Below are 22,727 nucleotides of genomic sequence, written 5' to 3' on the forward strand. Positions count from 1 at the left end.
ATGGGGTTATGTAATATGTTGTCTTTTGTGACTGGTTTCTTTTCGCTTAGCATAAGTATTCAAGGTTTGTCCTTATTGTAGCATGTATCCTCAATACTTCATTCCTTTTTACTGCCAAATGATAGTCCATTATGTGGATATACCATATTTTATTAATCCATTCATCAGTTGATGGCTGTTTGGGTTGTTCAACTTTTGGGAGATTATGAATTGTGTTAGTATGAACTTTTGTGTACAGTTTTTTTGTGGGAACATATGTTTTCGTTTCTATTGGGCATATACCCAGGAGAGGAATTGCTGGGTCAGGAATTGCTAGGCAGAAATGACTGCATCGTTTTACCTTCCTGTCTGCAGATGCGGTTTTCAGTGGGTTTCACATCCTTGTTAACACTTGTTAGTTGTCTGTTTTTTCATTATAGCCATTCTATTGGGTGTAAAGTTGGATCTCTTCATAGTTTTGATTTGTATTTCCCTCGTGACTCATGATGTTGAACATCTTTTCATAAGCTTTTTGGGTATTTGTTTATATTTTTTTTAAGTGTCAATTCGGATCTTTTGCCTATTTTTAAGTTAGATTTTTCTTGGTTCTAATTTTTTCTTAATATAGTCCTGAAAGCTCCGTTTCAGCATTAGTGATTGTTGCTTTAGATTGTTGTTTTATAGTTAACTTACATGTTGATTATCCTTGTTCAAAAGCAAAACCAAATGTGGTTAAAGAATACAGCTTTAATTTGGCAAGCATTATAGTTAGATACTGTGATACAAGCTTCCCTTGTGGCTTACCTGGAAAAGAATCCGCCTGCAATGTGGGAAACCTGGGTTCAATTCCTGGGTTGGGAAGATCCCCTGGAGAAGGGAAAGGCTACCCACTCCAGTATTCTGGCCTGGAGAATTCCAGGGACTGTATAGTCCATGGGGTCCCAAAGACTCAGACATGCCTGAGCGACTTTCACTTTCACTGTGCTAAAAGAACTAACCCCAAGGGATTCTTTCATTTTTGTGTTTATTATACTTGCTCTCCATCCCAAGGCTGAAAATTAGCTTTCAAAATAGGAGAGAGCCTAGAAGCATTGTCATAACATGTTTACTATAGTGGAATGAGTTGACAGTTTCTCCACGTCCCTTGTGGAGGACTTCTAATAAGGTAGTGCTTGTTACTGTGATGTGCACGTTACATGGTCTGAAATAAGGACAGATTAACACGCAGCCGAATTGGGAATCTGGTCATTTTTCCTGTTGAAGAAATAGTTACAATTAGCTTATGTTCCTGAGAACTAATACAAAAAGCTATAGATTTTTTTCTTTTGAGAAATATGTGAACCATTGTTCTGAAATGCAGCCAGAAATTTTTTCCACCTGCTCATTTTCACTTCACAGCTTTTTCTTCTAATCTATACTGTTGCTGGTCACTAATTCTATATCTCTGGTATATAATTCCCATGTAAAGGTACTTTGCTTTGTTTATTAAGTGTTTTAAGTAAGGTGACTGATTTTTTATTCCTTAGCCAGAAGCTGATATTAGTTTCTGAATTTTTTGTTTAAGAAATCTATGAACATATTTAGCCCATCAGTGTTGTTGGAGCCACAGACAACATTTTCTTTTACAAAGCACCATCCTTTATCCTCCCTGAATCAAAATTCTGCAAAAGTAAACTTTTAAGAGAAATGGCAACATAAAATATAAGACAAAAAGTCGCTGTTAAACAAAACCTTTAAATATGTTGTAAATTAAAATTGAAGCATAGTTTTCTAGGATCCTGGGGGCGAATTCTTAAATCTTAATGATTGTCTCCCTCCAAGTACTGTTTTCCAGGCAAGAACACGGACACGACTGAAGTGACTTAGCAGCAGCAAGTACTGTTTTAAGAGTAATTTAGTCTCTTTCCTACTTAATAAAAGGAGACAGAGCAAAATTAGTTACATTTGGAAAGGGGTTTCACTTCAGGGGTAAAGACTTTTTCACTGTTTTCAATTGTAAACTTCCATCCAGCCCTTATCTTATGAACAAGAGTTTTACATTTTTAGGAAAAGTTTTCTCAAGTGTGAAATTAACTAGAAAGTTAGTATATACTACCTCATGAATATTTAAAATCTCTCTGTGGAGTTATTTTTCAAAAAAAAGAAGTGGACTGAAGATTATGCAAGTAATAGTTAAAAAGAAGACCTTGTACTCTTTTTTTTTTTAATGTTTTATTTTATATTGGAGTATAGCCATTAGAAGACCTTATACTCTTGTCTTATGGTGTTAGACATCACTTGAATGCACTCTTTCTTAACAAGGATGTAATTTGAGACATAAATGTAGTCTATAGGTAAACATGAGACCTATGAGTTAACAGATAACTGCATTTTTGTAGAAGTGAGTTGTTCCATGTTTTCTGATTTCAAATTTTTATTTGGTTTAGAGACAGAAAAGGTTGGTTGTAATTAACACAAGGAAATATGGAGGACAAGTAAACGTAGATGGAATTGGTATGGGAGGCAGGAATAAATAAATGACAGAATATGAGGAAAAATCTTAAGGTTTAGGGAAATAGAAAGAGAAAAGAATGGAGGTGGTTTGATGGATGCCTTATTATAGGGTTTACTTGGTTTGGTTTTTAGAGCCTGCACCTGGATTGGCTTTATTTATGCTTCCATAAAAGCCACATGGAGCATCTTTCTGTAATATCAACGTTAAGTGACAGTCAGTAGTACAGATATATTTATAGTCACTAGGTTAATGGATTTTGCTAAATGCCTGCTGGGGCTTGGTTCTGTTATAGATTTGGGGGTTGTTGGGGGTGGGGTAGAGGAACAGGAGATTAGGGTAAGGAATGGGCAGAGAAGGCGTCTTAGAGAAAGTGAAACATAAACTGAGATCTGAAGAATGAGTAGAAAATAGCCCTGGGAAGCAGAGAGGAGCAATGCCAGTCAGGAGGAGGAGACTAGTAAGTATAATACAAGACACAGGCTTTGTAAACCGTGTCAGTGGACTTGACTTGATCCTAAATAGAAGGGGAAACAGTGACACGATCAGATTGGCATTTTGCAAGAAATGCTCTGGTAGTGAGTTTGGAAAAATGGACTGTAGAGGGGCCAAACTAGTGGGGATCACCAGTTAGAATATGGTTGCACCAGTCTGATGGCTCTGGGCAGTTTGGACTAGGGTAGTGGGGGCACTGCCAGTAGGGATGGAGAGAAAGAAATGGATGGATTCAACAGATGTTGAGGAATCCTAATAGACAAGACATGATGATTAATTGAATGTTGGAGTAAGGAAGAAAGATTTCTGTGTTTTTTTTCTGGTTTGAATACCTGGTAGATGCTGGAGTTTAAAATAGGGAAATGGAGGAAATAGCAGGAGGTTTTGTGTTGTGGAAGATCATGAGTTCAATTTTGGACATATTGAGTTGGTGTCTGAAAGGAAAAACTGTTTCTTCTGTTTCTCTTTACATTCACACCAACACTCCCAGCCACCAAATGTAGGGGATTGTTTTTCCCACATCAAGCAGTTCTCTCCTTCTCAGCAGACACCAATTGGGTGCCCTACAAGTTGGTCAATTCTGACGTTATACACCTGGAGATAGCATCAGATCCCAAAGATTAAGGGCTCAGTCCCACAAAGCTGCCCCCATTACTACTTCAGATGCCACTCACAAGCAGGGGGTCCTCAGGTTACCCACAATTTATGTTGCAAATGAGGGGGGTTCCTGTGACCCCCTCTTTGGGTTCAATAATTTGCTGCAGTGGCTGCCAGAACTCAAGGAAGCAGTTTATTTACTAGGTTACTTGTTTATTATAAAATGATACAACTCAGGAATAACCAAATGAAACAGAGGAAGGTATGTGGAGCTTCCATGCCCTTTCTGGGCATGTTAGCACCTCTGCCTGTTCATCAAGGAAGAAGGTGGCTGAACCTCAACACTTTGGGATTCTTATGGAGGCTTCATGCCTCCATAGGCGTGATGATCAAATCATTGGTCATGAGTGATTAACTTCACCTCCAGCACCTCTCCCTTCCCTGAAGTTGGTTGGGGTGGAGGCTGTAAGTTCCCACCTACTAATCATGTTCCTGTGGCAACCAGCTCCCCATCCTTAGGGGCTTTCCAAAAGTCACCTCAGTAACTGCAGTTCAGGTCTGATTGAAAGAGGTTTGCTTTGAATAACAAAAGACACTCCTTTCTTTATCTCACTTATACTTAGGAAATTTCAAGAGTTTTAGGAACTCTGTGCTAGGAATGAGAAAACCAAAAGTGTATTTCTTATTGTAAATTACAATATCGCAGCATCTGTTAGATATCTAAGTAGAATTACCACAGGTAGTAGGACATGAAAGTTTGGGTACAGGAAACAGTGGCTTTTTTAAATGTTTTTAGCGTGGAGAGCAAAGGAGAAAGGGTTTAAGCAGAGGTTGATCAGGGGGAAAAGAACATAATCATTAAAACAAAGTCTCTTGTGGGGTGTCATTTATTAATCATTGAGAAATAGAATTAGTATATTGGCTGTTCCTGTTTACTGTATGTTCTTGCTATCAGCAAACTGAAAAGAGAATCCAAATCACAATCAGTGTATCATTTGAGCAAAACAGTTGAAATTAGAAAGGAAGTCAGATGGGCTCAATGGCTAGCATCTTTGAGATGATTTGTTGTGGTTATTTTCCTGGACTGCCCATAGAAGGTTGCTTCAGGAGTCATTTTGAGGAGATGGGCTCATTTCACTGTTGATTTTGCTTTCACTTTAAGTAGAAATCTAAGATACTGGCTATTGTAGTTAAAATCTAAACGTTTTACCCTTTTTGAAAAGGCATACAGTGATGAATGTTGTCAATAAAACAGTTTATAAGATTCTTTTGTCATTATTTTTTGTGTCTAGAAGAAAACAGAGTAGATTTATTCAAATTTGCAGTTTATTGACTTTGTTTAAAATTATTTTTTCTTTTTTTAAAGAAATGGCTGCAAGCAACTGACCTCACTAGAGAAGTATACCAGCATTTGGCCCACTATGTACCCAAAATCTACTGCAGGGGTCCCAACCCTTTTCCACAGAAAGAAGACATGTTGGCACATCAAGTTTTGTTGGGACCAATGGAGTGGTACCTTTGTGGTGAAGATCCTGAGTTGGGATTTTCCAAACTTGAACAAACAAATAAACCTTCTCATCTTTGTGGTCGTGTTTTTAAAGTGGGAGAACCTACATACTCTTGCAGGTAAGATATTGCCATTTTCTTTCTTTCCTTCTTGTTTTTACTTTTTTCATGAAACCTTACATTTTAATTTTTAAATTATGAAATATTATATAAATGTGTGTGTGTGTGTAAGTCTACACAACAAATATATTTGGTTTAATAACTTATTATAAACAAATATTATTTTCCAGGTCAAGAAATAGAGCATCACCAGGACTGCAGAGACCCATAGTGTGCTTTCTTCCTCCTCCATAGTTAACCCCTACCTTGACTCTTGTAATGATCACTTTCTTGCTTTTCTTGATAGAGTGGTTCTTTTTGATGTTCGAATTACCCCATGTTTGGCCTTTGAATGCCCCATCACACTAGCTTCTTGGTCATTTTCACATGCCTTTCATAGTCTTTGGGTGCTTCTTTGCTTTCTGGCACAAGATGTCCACACCTCACTTTGTACTTACTCTGACCCATATATGCAATCAGCCACTTATGCAGGGAGTTTCCTTTTAGTTGGGAATGTTAGGAACCATGGTCTGGGTACTATATGTACTTAGTACTACTAGGTTGACTTTATATTTCTTGTTGAGAATTGAGTGTACAGGGGTAGAAGATGGAGAGGAAAGTGCTCTGTTTCCTTTTAGGACTATCTTCTCCTGTTTCTCAGAACTAATCATTATTGACAAACTCTTATATATCCTTCCAGAAATTTTTTGTGCCTATACATGCCATATATGGGGCTATCTTAAACATATATATGCAGACATACATAGAAAAGGGACTATGTTAGATATACTGGGCTAAGTTTTCCTTTCTCTACAAAATCTTGCCATTGACATCTGTCCATATCGGCTCATATAGCTAGGTAATATTCCATTGTGTGGATACAGTATTGATTGTATTATATTTTTTTCTTTAAGACTTTTTCCCATGCAACTTAATTTTGGTTACAACTTCTGGGTGTCTGTTGCAGTCTTTCTTTATGGTTAGAATACCAATCAAGAGCTTTTTATATATTGAAAGACTGTTAGATCTAGTTTTTTGTTTGTCTATACAGAAACCTAAGTCCCTTATTGGTATTTGGAGAAGTAGATCTAGTTTAATCGCATGATTTACAGATGAGGAAACTGAGATCCAATTGTTGCAATAACATCCTTTGTGTCAAAAATATCCAGTTCCAAAGCATGCATTTGTATGTCGTGTCTTTGAATCTTCAGTTTGGAATGTTGTATTGGTTTTTCTTTGACTTTCATGATCTGGACACTTTTGACAAGTACAGACCAAATGCCTCTCAATTTGGGTTTGTCTGTATGCTTCATGGTTAGAGTCAGGTTGTTTCTTTCACAGAAATATTACAAAAATTACATGTTCTCAGTGTTCCAGGTTTGAACCAAAGTGTTCCAGTTTGGTTCAATAGCTCTTTAACTTTGATCACTTGATTTCTGCAAGGCTTCTCTGCTGTGGAGTTACTCTTTTTCCCTCTCTAATCACTAAATATTTGGTGGTGAGATACTTTGAGACATATTAAATATCCTCTTTCTTACCAAATGTTCAGTTTTTTATTTGTATCAGTATGTATTCATGGAGTCCCATTATTCTGGTGGTCAAAATTGTCCTAGATTTGACCAGTGGAAGGCCTTTCAGGCAGTTTCCCTGGTGGCTCAGACAGTAAAGAATCTGCCTGCAATGTGGGAGACCTGGATTCCATCCCTGGGTTGGGAAGATCCCTTGGAGAAGGGAAAGGCTACCCACTCCAGTATTCTTGCCTAGAGAATCCCCATGGACACAGGAGCCTGGCGGGCTGCAGTCCATGGGGTCGCAAATAGTCAGACACAACAGAGTGACTAAGCATGCACACACAGGCCTTCAAGCTGTCTTTGTTGTTTTTTATGTCCCCATCATTCTTTGAGCACTTCCTTTTTCTGACACAAGATGTTCTGAACACATCTTGGACTTTTCTCTGCCTTAGTTCTGAAATCAACCATTTCTCCAAGGAGCCTGTTCCTTTTTAGTAGAGATCAGTGTTCAGAAATAAGATAGTAAGTCTACTTGTTGCTGTTGGTATGTCACTAATCCCAAACCCTGTCCGTGGATCTGTGTATCTGTATGTAGGTCTCTCTGGTTCTAGTCCAGCACCACAGGATTCTTTATTGTTTTCTTCCTTTGCATATTTTGTCTCTTCTCTAATGATGCCATGTGTGTCTGTGTATGGGGCCATCCCAGGGGAGAACAGGTTGGATGCTAGTTTGAATGCTTTGTAAGGAGGGTTTGATTAAATTGACAGTTCTGAGAGCTTCCATGACTAGAAGAAAAAGAAGTAGAAAGAATCTTGTTTTCAGCAGTGATCATGGAATTGGCTTTTTTGGGGGTTTGGAGAAGTGGAGGTGGGATGACAGGAGGAGGAATGTATTTATTCCCTCAGTGAAAGTGGTGCACTGAAAAGCTGTTTGCCTATATTTGAAGATTAAGTGTGCCTGTAGGATTTGTTGGTGAAACCAAGTCAGGATGATCTCAGAAGAGTTTTCCTGTATGTGTATGGTAGAGGCTGGAGTCTTTGAGATATAAAATCATTAGAGTGTGGAGGTATAGGTTAATCCATTCATACCTATCATGGGTATTCTAACTGTGTATTTAGAGAATGTATAGAATCAATGAAAAGGAAGGTTCCTTGGGTAAGAATTTCCATGTTCATGACATCATCTAAAGGGTCACGAAAGTGAAAGTGTCTCAGTTGTGTCCAACTTTTTGCGACCCCATGGACTATACAGTCCATGAAATTCTCTAGGCCAAAATACTGGAGTGGTTAGCCTTTCCCTTCTCCAGGGGATCTTTCCAACCCAGGGATCAAACCCAGGTCTCCCACATTGCAGGCGGATTCTTTACCAGCTGAACCACAAGGGAAGCCCCAGAATACTGGAGTGGGTAGCCTATCCCTTCTCTAGCAGATCTTCCCAACCCAGGAATTGAACTGGGGTCTCCTGCATTGCAGGTAAATTCTTAACCAACTGAGCTATCAGGGACATTTATGCCCAGAATGGTTGAAGAAAGAAAGCAGTATGCAGTAACCTGTACTTGGACAGACAAGTACCCTGAAATGGGGGAGAGGGATATAATTATGATGGCCTCCTAGGACTCAAGCTGGAACCAGACTCTTAGAGGATATTTCTAAACTTTGTTGTTACTTAAAGTTGGCCAACTCCAGGTTATGAGCACAGACTTCTACAACATTGTCTAAAGTACAACTGAAAGTTGGGGACCTCCTGAGCCACACTCAATTCTGATCTGCTGGTTACAAATTTCAAGCATCTCCATAGATTATCTTAGGTTGGATAATCACTGGAACAATTCACAGAACTCAGGGAAATGCTGTAGTTATGATTAAAGTTTTATCATAGCAAAAACACACAAATCTGAACTAGCCAAAAGGCAAGATTTCCAAATGCAATGTTTTCTAATTCTCAGGGACATGTTGTTATCTTCCCAGCACATTTACTGCATGACAACAAAGTATTGCCAACCAGGGAAGCTCACCCAAGCTTAGGTGTCCAGAGTTTTTATTGGGGTTTCTTATATTGAATACTGGTTTATTGAATCATTGCCCACATGACTCAGTTTCCAATTCCACTGCCCTTCCCAGTGGCAGAGCTGTGCCTGAAAGCCCCAGTCCTCTAATCACATGATTTAGTTCAGTTCAGTCGCTCAATTGTGTCCGACTCTGTGACCCCGTGAATCTCAGCACGCCAGGCCTCCCTGTCCATCACCAACTCCTGGAGTTCACACAAATTCATGTCCATCGAGTTGATGATACCATCTAGCCATCTCATCCTCTGTCGTCACATGGTATTAGCCCTCTAATCACATTGGCCCTCTACTCACTTGCTCTAATCACGTGGTTAGTTTTCTGGTATGGCCAACCTCCACTCTGAGTTACTTAATTCTGCCTGCGCTCTTTGACAACCTAGAGGGGTGGCATGGGGAGGGAGGTTCAAGAGGGAGGGGATATGTATGCCCTTGGCTTATTCATGTTGATGTATGGCAGAAGCCATCACATTGTAAAGTAATTCAGTTCAGTTCAGTCACTCAGTTGTGTTCGACTCTTTGCATCCCCATGGACTGCAGCATACCAGGCTTCCCTGTCCATCACCAAGTACCAGAGCTTGCTCAAACTCATGCTCATTGAGTCGGTTGTGCCATACAACCGTCTCATCCTCTGTTGTCCCCTTCTCCTCCTGCCTTCAATCTTGCCCAGTATCAGGGTCTTCTCCAGTGAGTCCGTTCTTCACATCAGCTGGCCAAAGTATTGAAGTTTCAGCTGCAGCATCAGTCCTTCCAGTGAATATTCAGGACTGATTTCCTTTAAGAATGACCGGTTTGTTCTCCTTGCAGTCGAAGGGACTCTCAAGAGTCTTCTCCAACACCACAATTTAAAAGCATCAATTCTTTGGTGCTCAGCTTTCTTTATGGTCCAACTCTCAGATCTGTACATGACTACTGGAAAAACCATAGCTTTGACTAGACGGACCTTTGTTGGCAAAGTAATGTCCCTGCTTTTTAATATGCTGTCTAGATTGGTCATAGCTTTTCTTCCAAGGAGCAAGCATCTTTTAATTTCATGGCTGCAGTCACCATCTGCAGTGATTTTGGAGCCCCCCAAAATAAAATCTCACTGTTTCCATTGTTTCCCCATCTGTTTGCCATGGAGTGATGGGACCAGATGCCATAATCTTACTTTTCTGAGTGTTGAGTTTTAAGCCAACTTTTTCACTGGCTTCTTTCACTTTTATCAAGACGTTCTTTAGTTCCTCTTGGCTTTCTGCCATGAGGGTGTTATTATCTGCATATCTGAGGTTATTGATATTTCTCCCAGCAGTCTTGATTCCAGCTTGTGCCTCATCCACACGGCATTTCGCTTGATGTACTCTGCATATAAGTTAAATAAGCAGGGTGACAATATACTCCTGTCCTGATTTGGAACCAGTCTGTTCCATGTCCAGTTCTAACTGTTGCTTCTTGACCTGCATACTGATTTCTCAGGAGGCAGATCAGGTGATCTGGTATTCCTATCTCTTGAAGAATTTTCCACAGTTTGTTGTGATCCACACAGTCAAAGGCTTTGGTATAGTCAATAAAGCAGAAGTAGATGTTTTTCTGGAACTCTCTTGCTTTTTTGATGATGCAATAGATGTTGGCAATTTGATTTCTGGTTCCTCTGCCTTTTCTAAATCCAGCTTGAATATCTGGAAGTTCACAGTTCATGTACTGTTGAAGCCTGGCTTGGAGAATTTTGAGCATTACTTTGCTAGTGTGTGAGATGACTGCAATTGTGCTGTAGTTTGAAAATTCTTTGGCATTGCCTTTCTTTGGGATTAGAATGAAGACTGAACTTTTCCAGTCCTGTGGCCACTGCTGAGTTTTCCAAATTTGTTGGCATATTGAGTGCAGCACTTTAACAGCATCATCTCTTAGGATTTGAAATAGCTCAACTGGAGTTCCATCACCTCCACTAGCTTTGTTCGTAGAGATAATTCCTAAGGCCCACTTGACTTCACATTCCAGGATGTCTGGCTCTAGGTGAGTGATCACACCATCATGATTATCTGGGTCATGAAGATCTCTTTTGTATAGTTGTTCTGTGTGTTCTTGCTACCTCTTCTTAATATCTTCTGCTTCTGGTAGTTCTGTACCATTTCTGTCCTTTATTGTGTCCATCTTTGCATGAAATGTTCCCTTGGTGTCTTTAATTTTCTTGAAGAGAGTAATTATCTGCCAATTAAAAATAAAATAAAATTTTAAAAAAAGTTACCTCATTAGTGTAAACTTTCAGATATGTGGGTGGAGTGGAAGCGTGAATAACAAAGACACTCCTATATATGGGAAATTTCAAGGATTTAGAGTTTCTTCCTAGGAACCCCAAAGGTCAGCCAAACTCTCTATCACACAGTTGTTAAGAAAGTAAGTGAGGTCCTTTGTATAGTGCTTTCCGCAATATTTGGTACATAATAAACTCTTGGTAAATGGGGTCTGAGGATGAACGTGTTATGTTTAAAGTAGTACATGAAACCCAGTACCTTGATAAGATGACATGGAGTCTGTTATTTGGAAAGATGAAATACGGTTATTGAAATTCTGGGAGAGTTTCTAAACTAGACCCTTTAGGAGAAAGGTGAGTTATGTCTGTAGGTTGGAGATTTTCTTTAACCAGAAAAAATGATACTCAGGAGTCTTTAAAATGAATCTGTGAAGGAAATTAAGTTAATTTTTCTGTTATTTGTTCATCATTTCTAAAATCGTGTAGATCTCAGATGATCTCGCTGAAGCCGCTGTGATGTCAGAAAAGCTATTTGTTTTCAGACAGTAGAGTAGTTTTTATATTTGTCTATACTTAGTTGGGAGAAGGCAGTAGCAACCCACTCCAGTATTCTTGCCTGGAAAATCCCATGGATGGAGGAGCCTGGTAGGCTGCAGTCCATGGGGTCGAGAAGAGTTGGACACGACTGAGCGACTTCACTTTGACTTTTCACTTTCATGCATTAGAGAAGGGAATGGCAACCCACTCCAGTGTTCTTGCCTGGAGAATCCCAGGGATGGCAGAGCCTGGTAGGCTGCCGTCTGTGGGGTCGCACAGAGTCAGACACGACTGAAGCAACTTAGCAGCAGCAGCAGCAGCAGCATACTTAGTTGGGCTTCCCTGGTGGCTCAAACGGTAAAGAATCCGCCTGCAATGCGGGAGACCTGGGTTCGATCCCTGGGTTGGAAAGATCCCCTGGATAAGGGAAAGGCTACCCACTTCAGTATTCTTGCCTGGAGAATCCCCATGGACAGATGGGCCTGACAGGCTACTGTCCATGGGGTCCCAAGGAATGGGACACGACTGAGCTACTTTGACTTTCACTTTTTCATACTTAGTTCTCTATTAGGAAAAATGGAATCAAATGTGGCACTTGTTATTTCTTTCTAAATAGAGATGATTGTTATTAGGGACAATCATGTTAGTGTGATGTTGATCATAAGTACTTATTTTGATATCTCATAACCATTAAGAAAAAGAAAATACTAGTAAAATGTGAAATCATATTTTGGTTTATGAGTTTAACATTAAGTTAATTCCATTGTTTTTTGTTGCAAAGTTAAATTAAAAACATTCTTATTTAACATTTAAAAGCTTACTGCTTAAATATTACAGATAACCAGAATTTGGAGTTGGGAGTTATGCTGCCATCAGTTAGAAATATTCTTAGTACATGTTTCCAGATAGTACTTTATGATTCTTTGTTATGAACAATTTTGCTTGTTTAATTTTTTTAAACATTGAGTCTGTCAGTAATGATAGATGAGGTTATGTTAAAAATAACCAACAAACTTACCATCTCAGAGACTTTAAATACCCAAAATACATTTATTACTCAGACTGTGTGACCAGATTGGTGGGGGTGATGAGTGGGGGCTCTGCTCTAAGTAGTTACTTTATACCATGTGGCATCTTGGTCAACTTAATATTTTTTTAAGGGTCACCAGAGCAAGGAAATAGGAGGGTCTTACACAGCAAATAAATTGCTCTGGCTCAAAAGTGACCACCATGCCTACATCCCTTTACCTAGAACTGGTTAGAAGGCCTCTGACTCCAAAACAGGGCAAGGAAGTGTATTTTTTTCTGTGTCTGGTAGAGATGCAGACTTGAAAGTGGATGAACATTAGAAGTGTTTTCAGTGATCTTTGGAGTTTGGGTGTTATTTTTCCTTCCTCACAGGATTGTTAGGATAAAAAGAGGTATAGTATAGAAAAACACTTAGGGAACTATAAGGAATTTTTATATGTAAGATTTTTTAAGCCGAATACTCAGTCTTAAAATTCATTATTGAGCCATGAGTAATAAATATCTTAGGCAGAGGGAAAGAGGTGGTTTCATTCCTTTTCTCTCTGGAAATATAGAACTCTAATATGGAAGAAACACTTATTTTCAGTAAGAAGAATTTGTTCAATTTTTTGCTTTTTAAAAAACTTGAACACTTGGATGTTTTTTTTAGGAGAGTTCTATTTTAAGACTGTTTTTTAAGAACATGAGTGGTCCAGAGATTGAAATCAATGCTGTGTTAGTTTAAAAAATATATGGATGTGATACATGAGTAAAATTGTGCTGTGTGTATTTGTAAATGTGGCTTTTTTTCATGAAACAATTTGTCTTAGAGATCTTTCTCAGTCAGTTTATATAAATCTACTTCATTCTTTTAACTGCTGTATTTCCACAGTAAGGCCAGGCCATGATTTATTTGTTTGCCCTATTAATGAAATGAGAAATGGACAATTTCTAGGATTTTTTTTTTATCCTGTAGCAAACCATGCTGCAGGGAACATTCTGTACCTATTTCTACACATCTCTTTTTATACACATTTTAGTGTTTTTCAAGATAGATACCTATTAGTAGAAACAGAATTTCATTGCTGGGTATTATCACTGTGTTCTTCAATGTACTGGAATTTCCCTTGTCTACTTTGCTCTCTCCAACCTGGAAAAGTAACAGAAAGTGGGTAGTTGATATCTCCTAGATAGGTTGAATTTCTGTGGTTGTCCAAAATGAATCTTGTATTCTTGGTTTGGATATTTATGGTCATTTTTATTTACTTTTTTTTTATGCACCAATTTGGTGTAAGATTGAACATAGCCATACATGGGGTATATTCATACCATAGCCATAATACCAACTTTACATGTATGCCTTTTATCCAGTTGTTGGGGAATAGTAGATGTATGAATAGGTTATTGTGGGGTAATCCTTTTAGATAAGGAAACTTGGATTTATATCACCAACATTTTCCTAATGATATCATATTTGAGTTCTTTATTTCTTAGAGGAAAGTTTACATATTTCAAAAGGCACAAATCTTAATTGTACATTTTTGACAATAGTTAACCTCATGTAACTCACATCCTGTCAAGCAGAGAACATTTCCATCTGACTGAAAATTTCCTTGTTAAGGACTTCAAGCCCTAGGTAACCACTATTCTGATATTTTCACCTTAGATTAGTTTTGTCCATTCTAGAACTTCATCAAAATGAAATCATACTCCTTTGTGCCTGGCTTCTTTTACTCAGCATAATGTATATCTGATTGATCTAGAATCCTATAATTATTAGAAATTGTTTCCACTTGTATTGCTGAGTAGTTGTCCATTGTATGAATGTACTTTAATTGCCCATAATCCATTGTTCTACTGATAAACATTTGAGTTGTTTCAGTTTGAGGTTATCATAAGTCTTCTATGGCTTTTTTTTAATCAGTTCATTCTGGTTTTTGGTAGAAATTTAAAATATTTAAAGGAAAGGAAAATGGTAGTTTGTTTCATAAATCATATCAGCTTATGCCAACATTATTTAAATGCAACTTATTCAAGTATTAAACATTATTATTTTAAATCTCTGTGTTTAAAATACCAATAAAGAAACTCCCTGGTGGTCCACTGGTTGGAATTCAGCTTCCACTGCAAGGGGCATAGGTTCAGTCCTGGTTGGGGAATGAAGATCCAGCATGTTGCATGGCACAGCCAAGCAATTTTTAAAAATAAAAGACCAAATAATAAATATTACACTATTAAAAGTCTTCAGCTTTTTATGACACACTTTAGGAATATTAAGACACCATTGGTCGTTGGTTGTTTATTCCCAAATTGCCCAGGCTCCTCTGTCCATGGGATTTCAAACCCACGTCTCCTACATTGCAGGCAGATTCTTTACCAGTGGGCCACCAGGGAAGACACCAGTAAGATAAGCTTTTCTATACTGTTATTATTCTGATAGACTGTCTATACTGTTATTATTCTGATAGACTGAACACTCTTAGCTGATCCATTAGTTACTGGCCATGACTATTTGCAAACAAGTCTTTGTGTGGACATATGTTTAATTTTGGGCTTCCCTGGTGGCTCAGTTGTAAAGAATCTGCCTCCAGTGCAAGAGATGCAGGAGACATGGATTTGATCCCTGGGTTGGGAAGATTCCCTGAAGGAGGAAATGGCAACCCACTCCAGTATACTTGCCTGGAAAATTCCATGGACAGAGGAACCTGGTGGGCCACAGTCCATGGGGTCACAAAGAGTCTGACACGACTGAGCAATTGCGTGCACACACACACACATTTAATTGTTAGTGGATTCTACCCCAGGAGTAGAATTGCTGCATCAAAGGACAAGTATGTTTGAACTTAATAAGAAACTGTCAAAACTTTTTCTAAAAAAAATTTTTTTTCCCGCCAGTAGTGTTCCACTTGCTCCATATTCTCACCAACATTTGATTTTGTCAGTCTTTTAAACTTTAGCTGTTCTATATAGTGATATCTCAATATGGTTTTAATTTTCTTTGATGACTAATGATGTTGGTGCAATTTTACATGTGTTCATTGCCCGTTGAACTAATGAAGTTTTTCTTCAAGTCTTTTTTTTTATTGGCTTCATTATCTTTTTATTACTGAGTTTTAGAGTTGTTTATGTATTCTGGATACAAGCCCTTTGTGAGACAGATTTTATGAGTGTCTCCTCCAAGTCTGTGACTTGCCTGTATGCTGTCTTATGATGGCAGAAGTTTTAAATTGAATGGTTTAACTTTCCAACTTTTAAATTTTATGAGGATTGTTTCTTGTGTTAAAGAAATTTCTGCCTTTTCCGAGGTGACAAAAATATTCTCTCAGTTTTCTCCTATAAACTTTGAAGTTTTAGGTTTTATATCTGGGTCTGCGATCTGTCTCAAAACTTGATTTTTTAAATCAAGTTTGAGGTATAAGGATTGAGCTTCACTTTCTTATTGCTTGTGGGGATCCAGTTGTTCTAGCACCATTTTTTTACTTTTCACATTAAATTGCTTTGTTCCCTTACCGAAGACCTCTTGACCATATGAGTGTGGGTCTATTTCAAAATACTGATCAATTCCATTCATTGATACAGCTATTCTAATGCCAATAACCACATTAACTTGATTACTGTAACTTTGTAGTAAACTTCGTATTGATTCCATTTTTGCTTCTTTAAAGTTTCTTTTCTCTATTTCAGATTCTTTGCATTTTATAAATTTTAGAATTAGCTTGTCAGTGTTTATTTTTAAGAAAGACTGCTGAGATTAAGATTGGGACTGCATTGACTCTATAGACCAGTTTGGGGAGAATTGACATTTTAACAATACTGAGTTTTCCAGTCCATGAACATCTTCTATCTCTCCATTTATTGAGGTCTTCTTTAATCTCTTTTAACTGTCTTATAGTTTTTATATAAAAGTTGTACATACCTTTTGTTACATATTTATTCCTAAGTATTTTATGATGGTGTTTTTTCCTTAGTTTTAATTTCAGTTTTCTTTTGTGAATATAAAGAAATAGAGTTGGTTTCTGATATCAAACTTGTATCTGTGAGCTTGTTACACTCATTTGTAGTTCTAGTAGTTTTTGTTTTCTTCTGGTTTTGGTTCTTTAGGATTTTTGCATAATTGTGTCCTCTCTGAATGGGGACAGTTATATTTGTTCCAGCCTTTCTGCCTTGTATTTTCTTGTGCCTTACTACACTGGTGAAAGAGGACATCCTTGCCTTGGATGAAGGCATTCAGTCTTTTGTGATAAAATATGTTGTTATAGTTTTCTCATAAACACCCTTTATCTCATTAAGGACATTTCCTTCTGTTCCTAGTTTGCTGACTTTTATTATTATTATAATAAATGACTGAATGTTATCCAGTGCTTTTATTATATCTTTTAAGATTATTATAATTTTCCTTTTTTATTCTATAAATAGTTGTATTGATTGATTTTTTTTTTCCCAAATGGTTTTCATTACTGAGATAAACTCTACTTGATCATCATGTATTATAACCTTTATATATTGCCGGATTCAATTTGCTAGTGTTTTATTAAGGTTTTTTGTGTCTGTAATCCATGAAATATACCATATGTCACTTTCTTGTACTGTCTTTATCTGGTTTTGGTAACAGAGTTATGCTAGCCTTATGAAATGAGTTGAGAAATATTCCTTTTTTTCTATATCTTTGAGGAGTTTGTATAAAATTGATACGAGTTCTTCCTTCAGTGTTTTTGTTTTTGTTTTCGTTTTTGAAAAGTTTTATTAAAATTTTTTTAATTTATTTTTTTATTGAAGGATAATTGCTTTACAGAATTTTGTTTTTTTTTTTTTCTGTCAAACCTCAACCTGAATCAGCCATATATCCCCTCCCTTTTGAACATCCCTCCCATTTCCCTCCCCATCCCATCCCTCCTTCAGTGTTTGATAGAATTTTCCAGTGAAACAAATCATCAAAGCCTAGTGTTTTCTTCAGAGAAAGATTTTGATAACAAGTTAAATTTCTTGGATACTTTATGAGTTATTTAGAACTTTATTTCATCTTGTGTCATGTTTGGTACATTGTGCTTTTTGAGACATATGTTTCATTGTATCGTGCCAAATTTATTGGCATTAGGTTCTTAGTCATTGATATCTATGGTATCTATTGTGAGGTCTCTTCCTTTGTTAAATTAATAATTTGTATTTTCTCTTTGAAAAGATTCATAAAACTGTTTAAAGAATCAGTTTGGGGCTTTATTAGTTTTCTATCTGTTTTGTTTGTTTGGTTTCTACTCTTCTTTTTACTTATTTTTGACCTAATGTGCTCATATTTTATTCTTTGCTACTGCTAAGTCGCTTCAGTCATGTCCGACTCTGTGTGACCCCATGGACCACAGCCTACCAGGCTTCTCTGTCCATGGGATTCTCCAGGCAAGAACACTGGATTGGGTTGCCATTTCCTCCTCCAATGCATGAAAATGGAAAGTGAAAGTGAAGTCGCTCAGTTGTATATGACTCTTAGCGACCCCATGGACTGCAGCCTACCAGGCTCCTCCATCCGTGGGATTTTCCAGGCAACAGTACTGGTGCGCTATTTAATTTTCATATTTTTGAGGCTTTCCAGGCTTTGTGACTGGTTTGTAACACAGTTAAAGTTCTGTAAGGTTGCAGTCTTTGAATTTATTGAGGTTTGTTTTATGACTCAGCAACACAGTCTTGTACATTCCATATGCACCTGAAAAGAAGATGTATATTTTGCAGTTACTGGATATAATAATCTATGACTGTTGATTAGAACAAAGTGGTTGATCATGTCATTCAGTTCTTCTATACTTACTGATTTTTATGACTAGTTCTTTTAGTTACTGAGAAATGGGAATGAAAGTATCCATATATGATTACCATTTATTTACTTCTTTTAGTTCTATCAGTTTATATTTAATTTGTCTAAAAGCTCTTTTATTAACCACATACATAGATATTTATAATTTCTATTACTTCCTCATATATTGACCCCTTTATCATTTATTAATTCTTGTAAGAGTCCTCTTTGCCTGATAAAGTTTTTCTTTCACTTTCACTTTTGGAGGATAATTTCACAGGTACAAAATTCTAGGTTGGTAGGCATCTTTTCTTTCAACACTTCAAATATTTCACTCTACTTTTCTGTTGTTTTCATGGTTTCTAAGAAGTCAGATACGATTCTTTGTTCTGCTACAGGTAAGATTTTTTTTCTCCTCTTGCTTCTTTGACTTCCTGTATTTTGAAAATGATATGCCTGGGTACGAAGTGTTTTGGTGTTTATCCCACTTGATGTTCTTTGAACTTCTTGGATCTGTGGTGTCTGACAGTCATTTAAGGAAATTTTCTCAGTAAATGTTTTCTCTTTACTTATTTATATTCTTCTTCCTTTTTTTTTTTTGGTTGCACTGGATCTTTGTTGCTGTATGTGGGCTTTTCTTTAGTTGTGAGCAGTAGGGCCTGGGCTTCCCTGGTGGGTCAGAGGTTAAAGTGTCTGCCTACAATGCAGGAGACCCGAGTTTGATCCCTGGGTCGGGAAGATCCCCTGGAGAAGGAAATGGTAACCCACTCCAGTGTTCTTGCCTGGAGAAGCCTGGTAGGCTACAGTCCACGGGGTCACAGAGAGTCGGACACGACTGAGCGACTTCACCTTCACCTTCAGCAGGGGCTACTCTTTGTTGCAGTGCACAGGCTTCATTGTGGTGGCTTCTCTTGTTGCGGAGCACAGGCTCTAGGCATGCAGGCTTCAGCACTTGCAGCACACGGGCTCGGTAGTTGGGGCTCATGGCCCTGGAGCATGCGGGTTCAGTGGTTGTGGCACACGGGCTTAGTTGCTCTGGGGCATGTGGAATCTTCCCAGACCTGGAATTGAACCCATGTCCCCTGCATTGGCAGGTGGATTCTTATTTACTGTACCACCAGGGAAGTCCTACATATTGTTTTCAATATTCTGTTCCTTTCTCTCTTTCCTCTCTTTCTTTTGTTTCCATTACATATGTGTTAAACCTTTTGTAGTTGTCACACAGTTTGTAGATATTCTGTTCAGTTTTCCTTCCGGTCTTTTTTCTCTTTGCTTTTCAATCTTAGCGCTTTCTATTGAGGTATCCTCAAGCTCAGATATTCTTACATCAGCTATCTCCAGTCTGCTAATAAATCCATCATTCTTCATTTCTGTTTCGGTGTCTTTGATCTCTGGCATTTCTTTTTTGGTTCTTTCTTAGGATTTCCATCTCTGTTTATATTGTCCGTCTGTTCCTAAACACTATCTACTATATATATTAGAGCTCTTAGCATGTTAATCATAATTGTTTTTAATTCTGTGCCTAGTAATTCCAATATCTGAGTCTGATTTTGATCCTGGCTCTGTCTCTTCAAACTGTATTTTTTGACCTTTTAGGATGTCTTAAATTTGTTCTTGGTCACTAGGCATACAGTATACTGGGTGAAGGGGACTCTTGTAATTAGGCCTTTCATAATGTGATGGTACAGACATAGAGAACAGACTTGCGGTTGCTAAGGGAGAAGGGTGTGGGGGAGGGAATTGCTGGGAGTTTGGGATTAGCAGATACAAACTGTTACATATAGGATGGATAAACAGCAAGGTCCTGCATTAGAGCACAGGGAACTATATTCAGTATCCTGTGATAAGCCATAATGGAAAAGAATATAAAAAAGAGTCTATAACTGACTTACTTTGCTGTAAAACATAAATTAACACAATACTGTAAATTAACCATACTTCAATAAAATTTTAAAAAGCAAAGCATCTGCTAGAAAATGTATAACAACAACAACAAAATAACATGGTGGTAAAGGGTCAGGGAGGGAGAAGCATTCTGTAGTCTTGTGATTAGGTCTCGTCTTTTAGTGAGCCTGTATCTCTGGGCTGTGAACCTCAAATGTGCTTCTTGATGCCCTCCCTAGCCCTAATTTGGTTGGGACAGGATGGCTAGAGCAGGCTAGAATTGGGTATTTCCCTTTTTCCAGTCAGTTTGATAAAACCCCAGCAGGTTAGGCTCTGATTAAGGAAAGCTAGGAGAAAAGGAAAGATATAAACATCTAAATGCAGAGTTCCAAAGAATAGCAAGAAGAGATAAGAAAGCCTTCTTCAGCAATCAATGCAAAGAAATAGAGGAAAACAACAGAATGGGAAAGACTGGGGATCTCTTCAAGAAAATCCGAGATACCAAAAGAATATTTCATGCAAAGATGAGCTCGATAAAGGACAGAAATGGTATGGACCTAACAGAAGCAGAAGATATTAAGAAGAGATGGCAAGAATACACAGAAGAACTGTACAAAATAGATCTTCACGACCCAGATAATCACGATGGTGTGATCACTGACCTAGAGCCAGACATCCTGGAATGTGAAGTCAAGTGGGCCTTAGGAAACATCACTACGAACAAAGCTAGTGGAGGTGATGGAATTCCAGTTGAGCTGTTCCAAATCCTGAAAGATGATGCTGTGAAAGTGCTGCACTCAATATGCCAGCAAATTTGGAAAACTCAACAGTGGCCACAGGACTGGAAAAGGTCAGTTTTCATTCTAATCCCAAAGAAAGGCAATGCCAAAGAATGCTCAAACTACTACACAATTGCACTCATCTCACACGCTAGTAAAGTAATGCTCAAAATTCTCCAAGCCAGGCTTCAGCAATATGTGAACCATGAACTTCCTTATGTTCAAGCTGGTTTTAGAAAAGGCAGAGGAACCAGAGATCAAATTGCCAACATCCACTGGATCATGGAAAAAGCAAGAGAGTTCCAGAAAAACATCTATTTCTGCTTTATTGACTATGCCAAAGCCTTTGACTGTGTGGATCACAATAAACTGTGGAAAATTCTGAAAGAGATGGGAATACCAGACCACCTGATCTGCCTCTTGAGAAATTTGTATGCAGGTCAGGAAGCAACAGTTAGAACTGGACATGGAACAACAGACTGGTTCCAAATAGGAAAAGGAGTACGTTAAGGCTGTATATTGTCACCCTGTTTATTTAACTTATATGCAGAGTACATCATGAGAAATGCTGGACTGGAAGAAACACAAGCTGGAATCAAGATTGCCGGGAGAAATATCAATAACCTCAGATATGCAGATGACACCACCCTTATCACAGAAAGTGAAGAGGAACTCAAAAGCCTCTTGAAGAAAGTGAAAAAGGAGAGTGAAAAAGTTGGCTTAAAGCTCAACATTCAGAAAACGAAGATCATGGCATCCGGTCCCATCACTTCATGGGAAATAGATGGGGAAACAGTGGAAACAGTGTCAGACTTTATTTTGGGGGGCTCCAAAATCACTGCAGTTGGTGACTGCAGCCATGAAATTAAAAGACGCTTACTCCTTGGAAGGAAAGTTATGACCAACCTAGATAGCATATTCAAAAGCAGAGACATGACTTTGCCAACAAAGATCCGTCTAGTCAAGGCTATGGTTTTTCCTGTGGTCATGTATGGATGTGAGAGTTGGACTGTGAAGAAGGCTGAGCACCGAAGAATTGATGCTTTTGAACTGTGGTGTTGGAGAAGACTCTTGAGAGTCCCTTGGACTGCAAGGAGATCCAACCAGTCCATTCGGAAGGAGATCAGCCCTGGGATTTCTTTGGAAGGAATGATGCTAAAGCTGAGACTCCAGTACTTTAGCCACCTCATGTGAAGAGTTGACTCATTGGAAAAGACTCTGATGGTGGGAGAGATTGGGGGCAGGAGGAGAAGGGGACGACAGAGGATGAGATGGCTGGATGGCATCACTGACTCGATGGACGTGAGTCTGAGTGAACTCCGGGAGTTGGTGATGGACAGGGAGGCCTGGCGTGCTGCGATTCATGGGTTGCAAAGAGTCGGACACAATTGAGCGACTGTTCTGATCTGAATGTTAATTTCCTTGTACTTTGGTTAACATTAAGGAAAGCTTTTAAGGAAAAGTAAGGGTGTAAAGGGACTCTACTATTTTTGCAACTGTTCTATAAATAAAAATATTTCAAAGATAAAAAAGGTAAACGTGGAGTTCAAGAAGTTAGAACAATTGAGCACACTCAAAAGAAGAGAAAGAAAGGAAATTAAAAGATCAGAAAATGAAACACAAGTAAAAAGTTGGGATACTTACTCTTTGGAATTATTAAGGCAATTTTCTGAGAAGACCTAGTAAGAAAAAAAGAAGGTGAACATATATAAAATTCAGAATGAAGATTGATACACTCACTGCATTCCTTTTGGTGGTGTCATTTCT

The 22,727-nt window shown here is 38.2% G+C and overlaps 1 protein-coding gene across 8 annotated transcripts in view; it reads left to right on the forward strand.

The window, feature by feature from the left end:
- Nucleotides 1–22,727, forward strand: part of UBR2 (ubiquitin protein ligase E3 component n-recognin 2) — a 108,403-nt gene that overhangs the window by 3,839 nt on the left and 81,837 nt on the right. For all 8 annotated transcript variants that reach the window (XR_011563386.1, XM_070778000.1, XM_019985683.2 and 5 more), the window contains one exon: nt 4,929–5,188. Coding sequence is in view for 7 of the 8 variants with exons in the window: in XM_070778000.1 (XP_070634101.1) it covers nt 4,929–5,188 (260 nt within the window). In the remaining variant the exon portion in view is untranslated. The remainder of the gene's footprint in view (nt 1–4,928; nt 5,189–22,727) is intronic.

Source organism: Bos indicus, chromosome 23, assembly GCF_029378745.1.
Source record: "Bos indicus isolate NIAB-ARS_2022 breed Sahiwal x Tharparkar chromosome 23, NIAB-ARS_B.indTharparkar_mat_pri_1.0, whole genome shotgun sequence".
Taxonomy (NCBI): Eukaryota; Metazoa; Chordata; class Mammalia; order Artiodactyla; family Bovidae; genus Bos; species Bos indicus.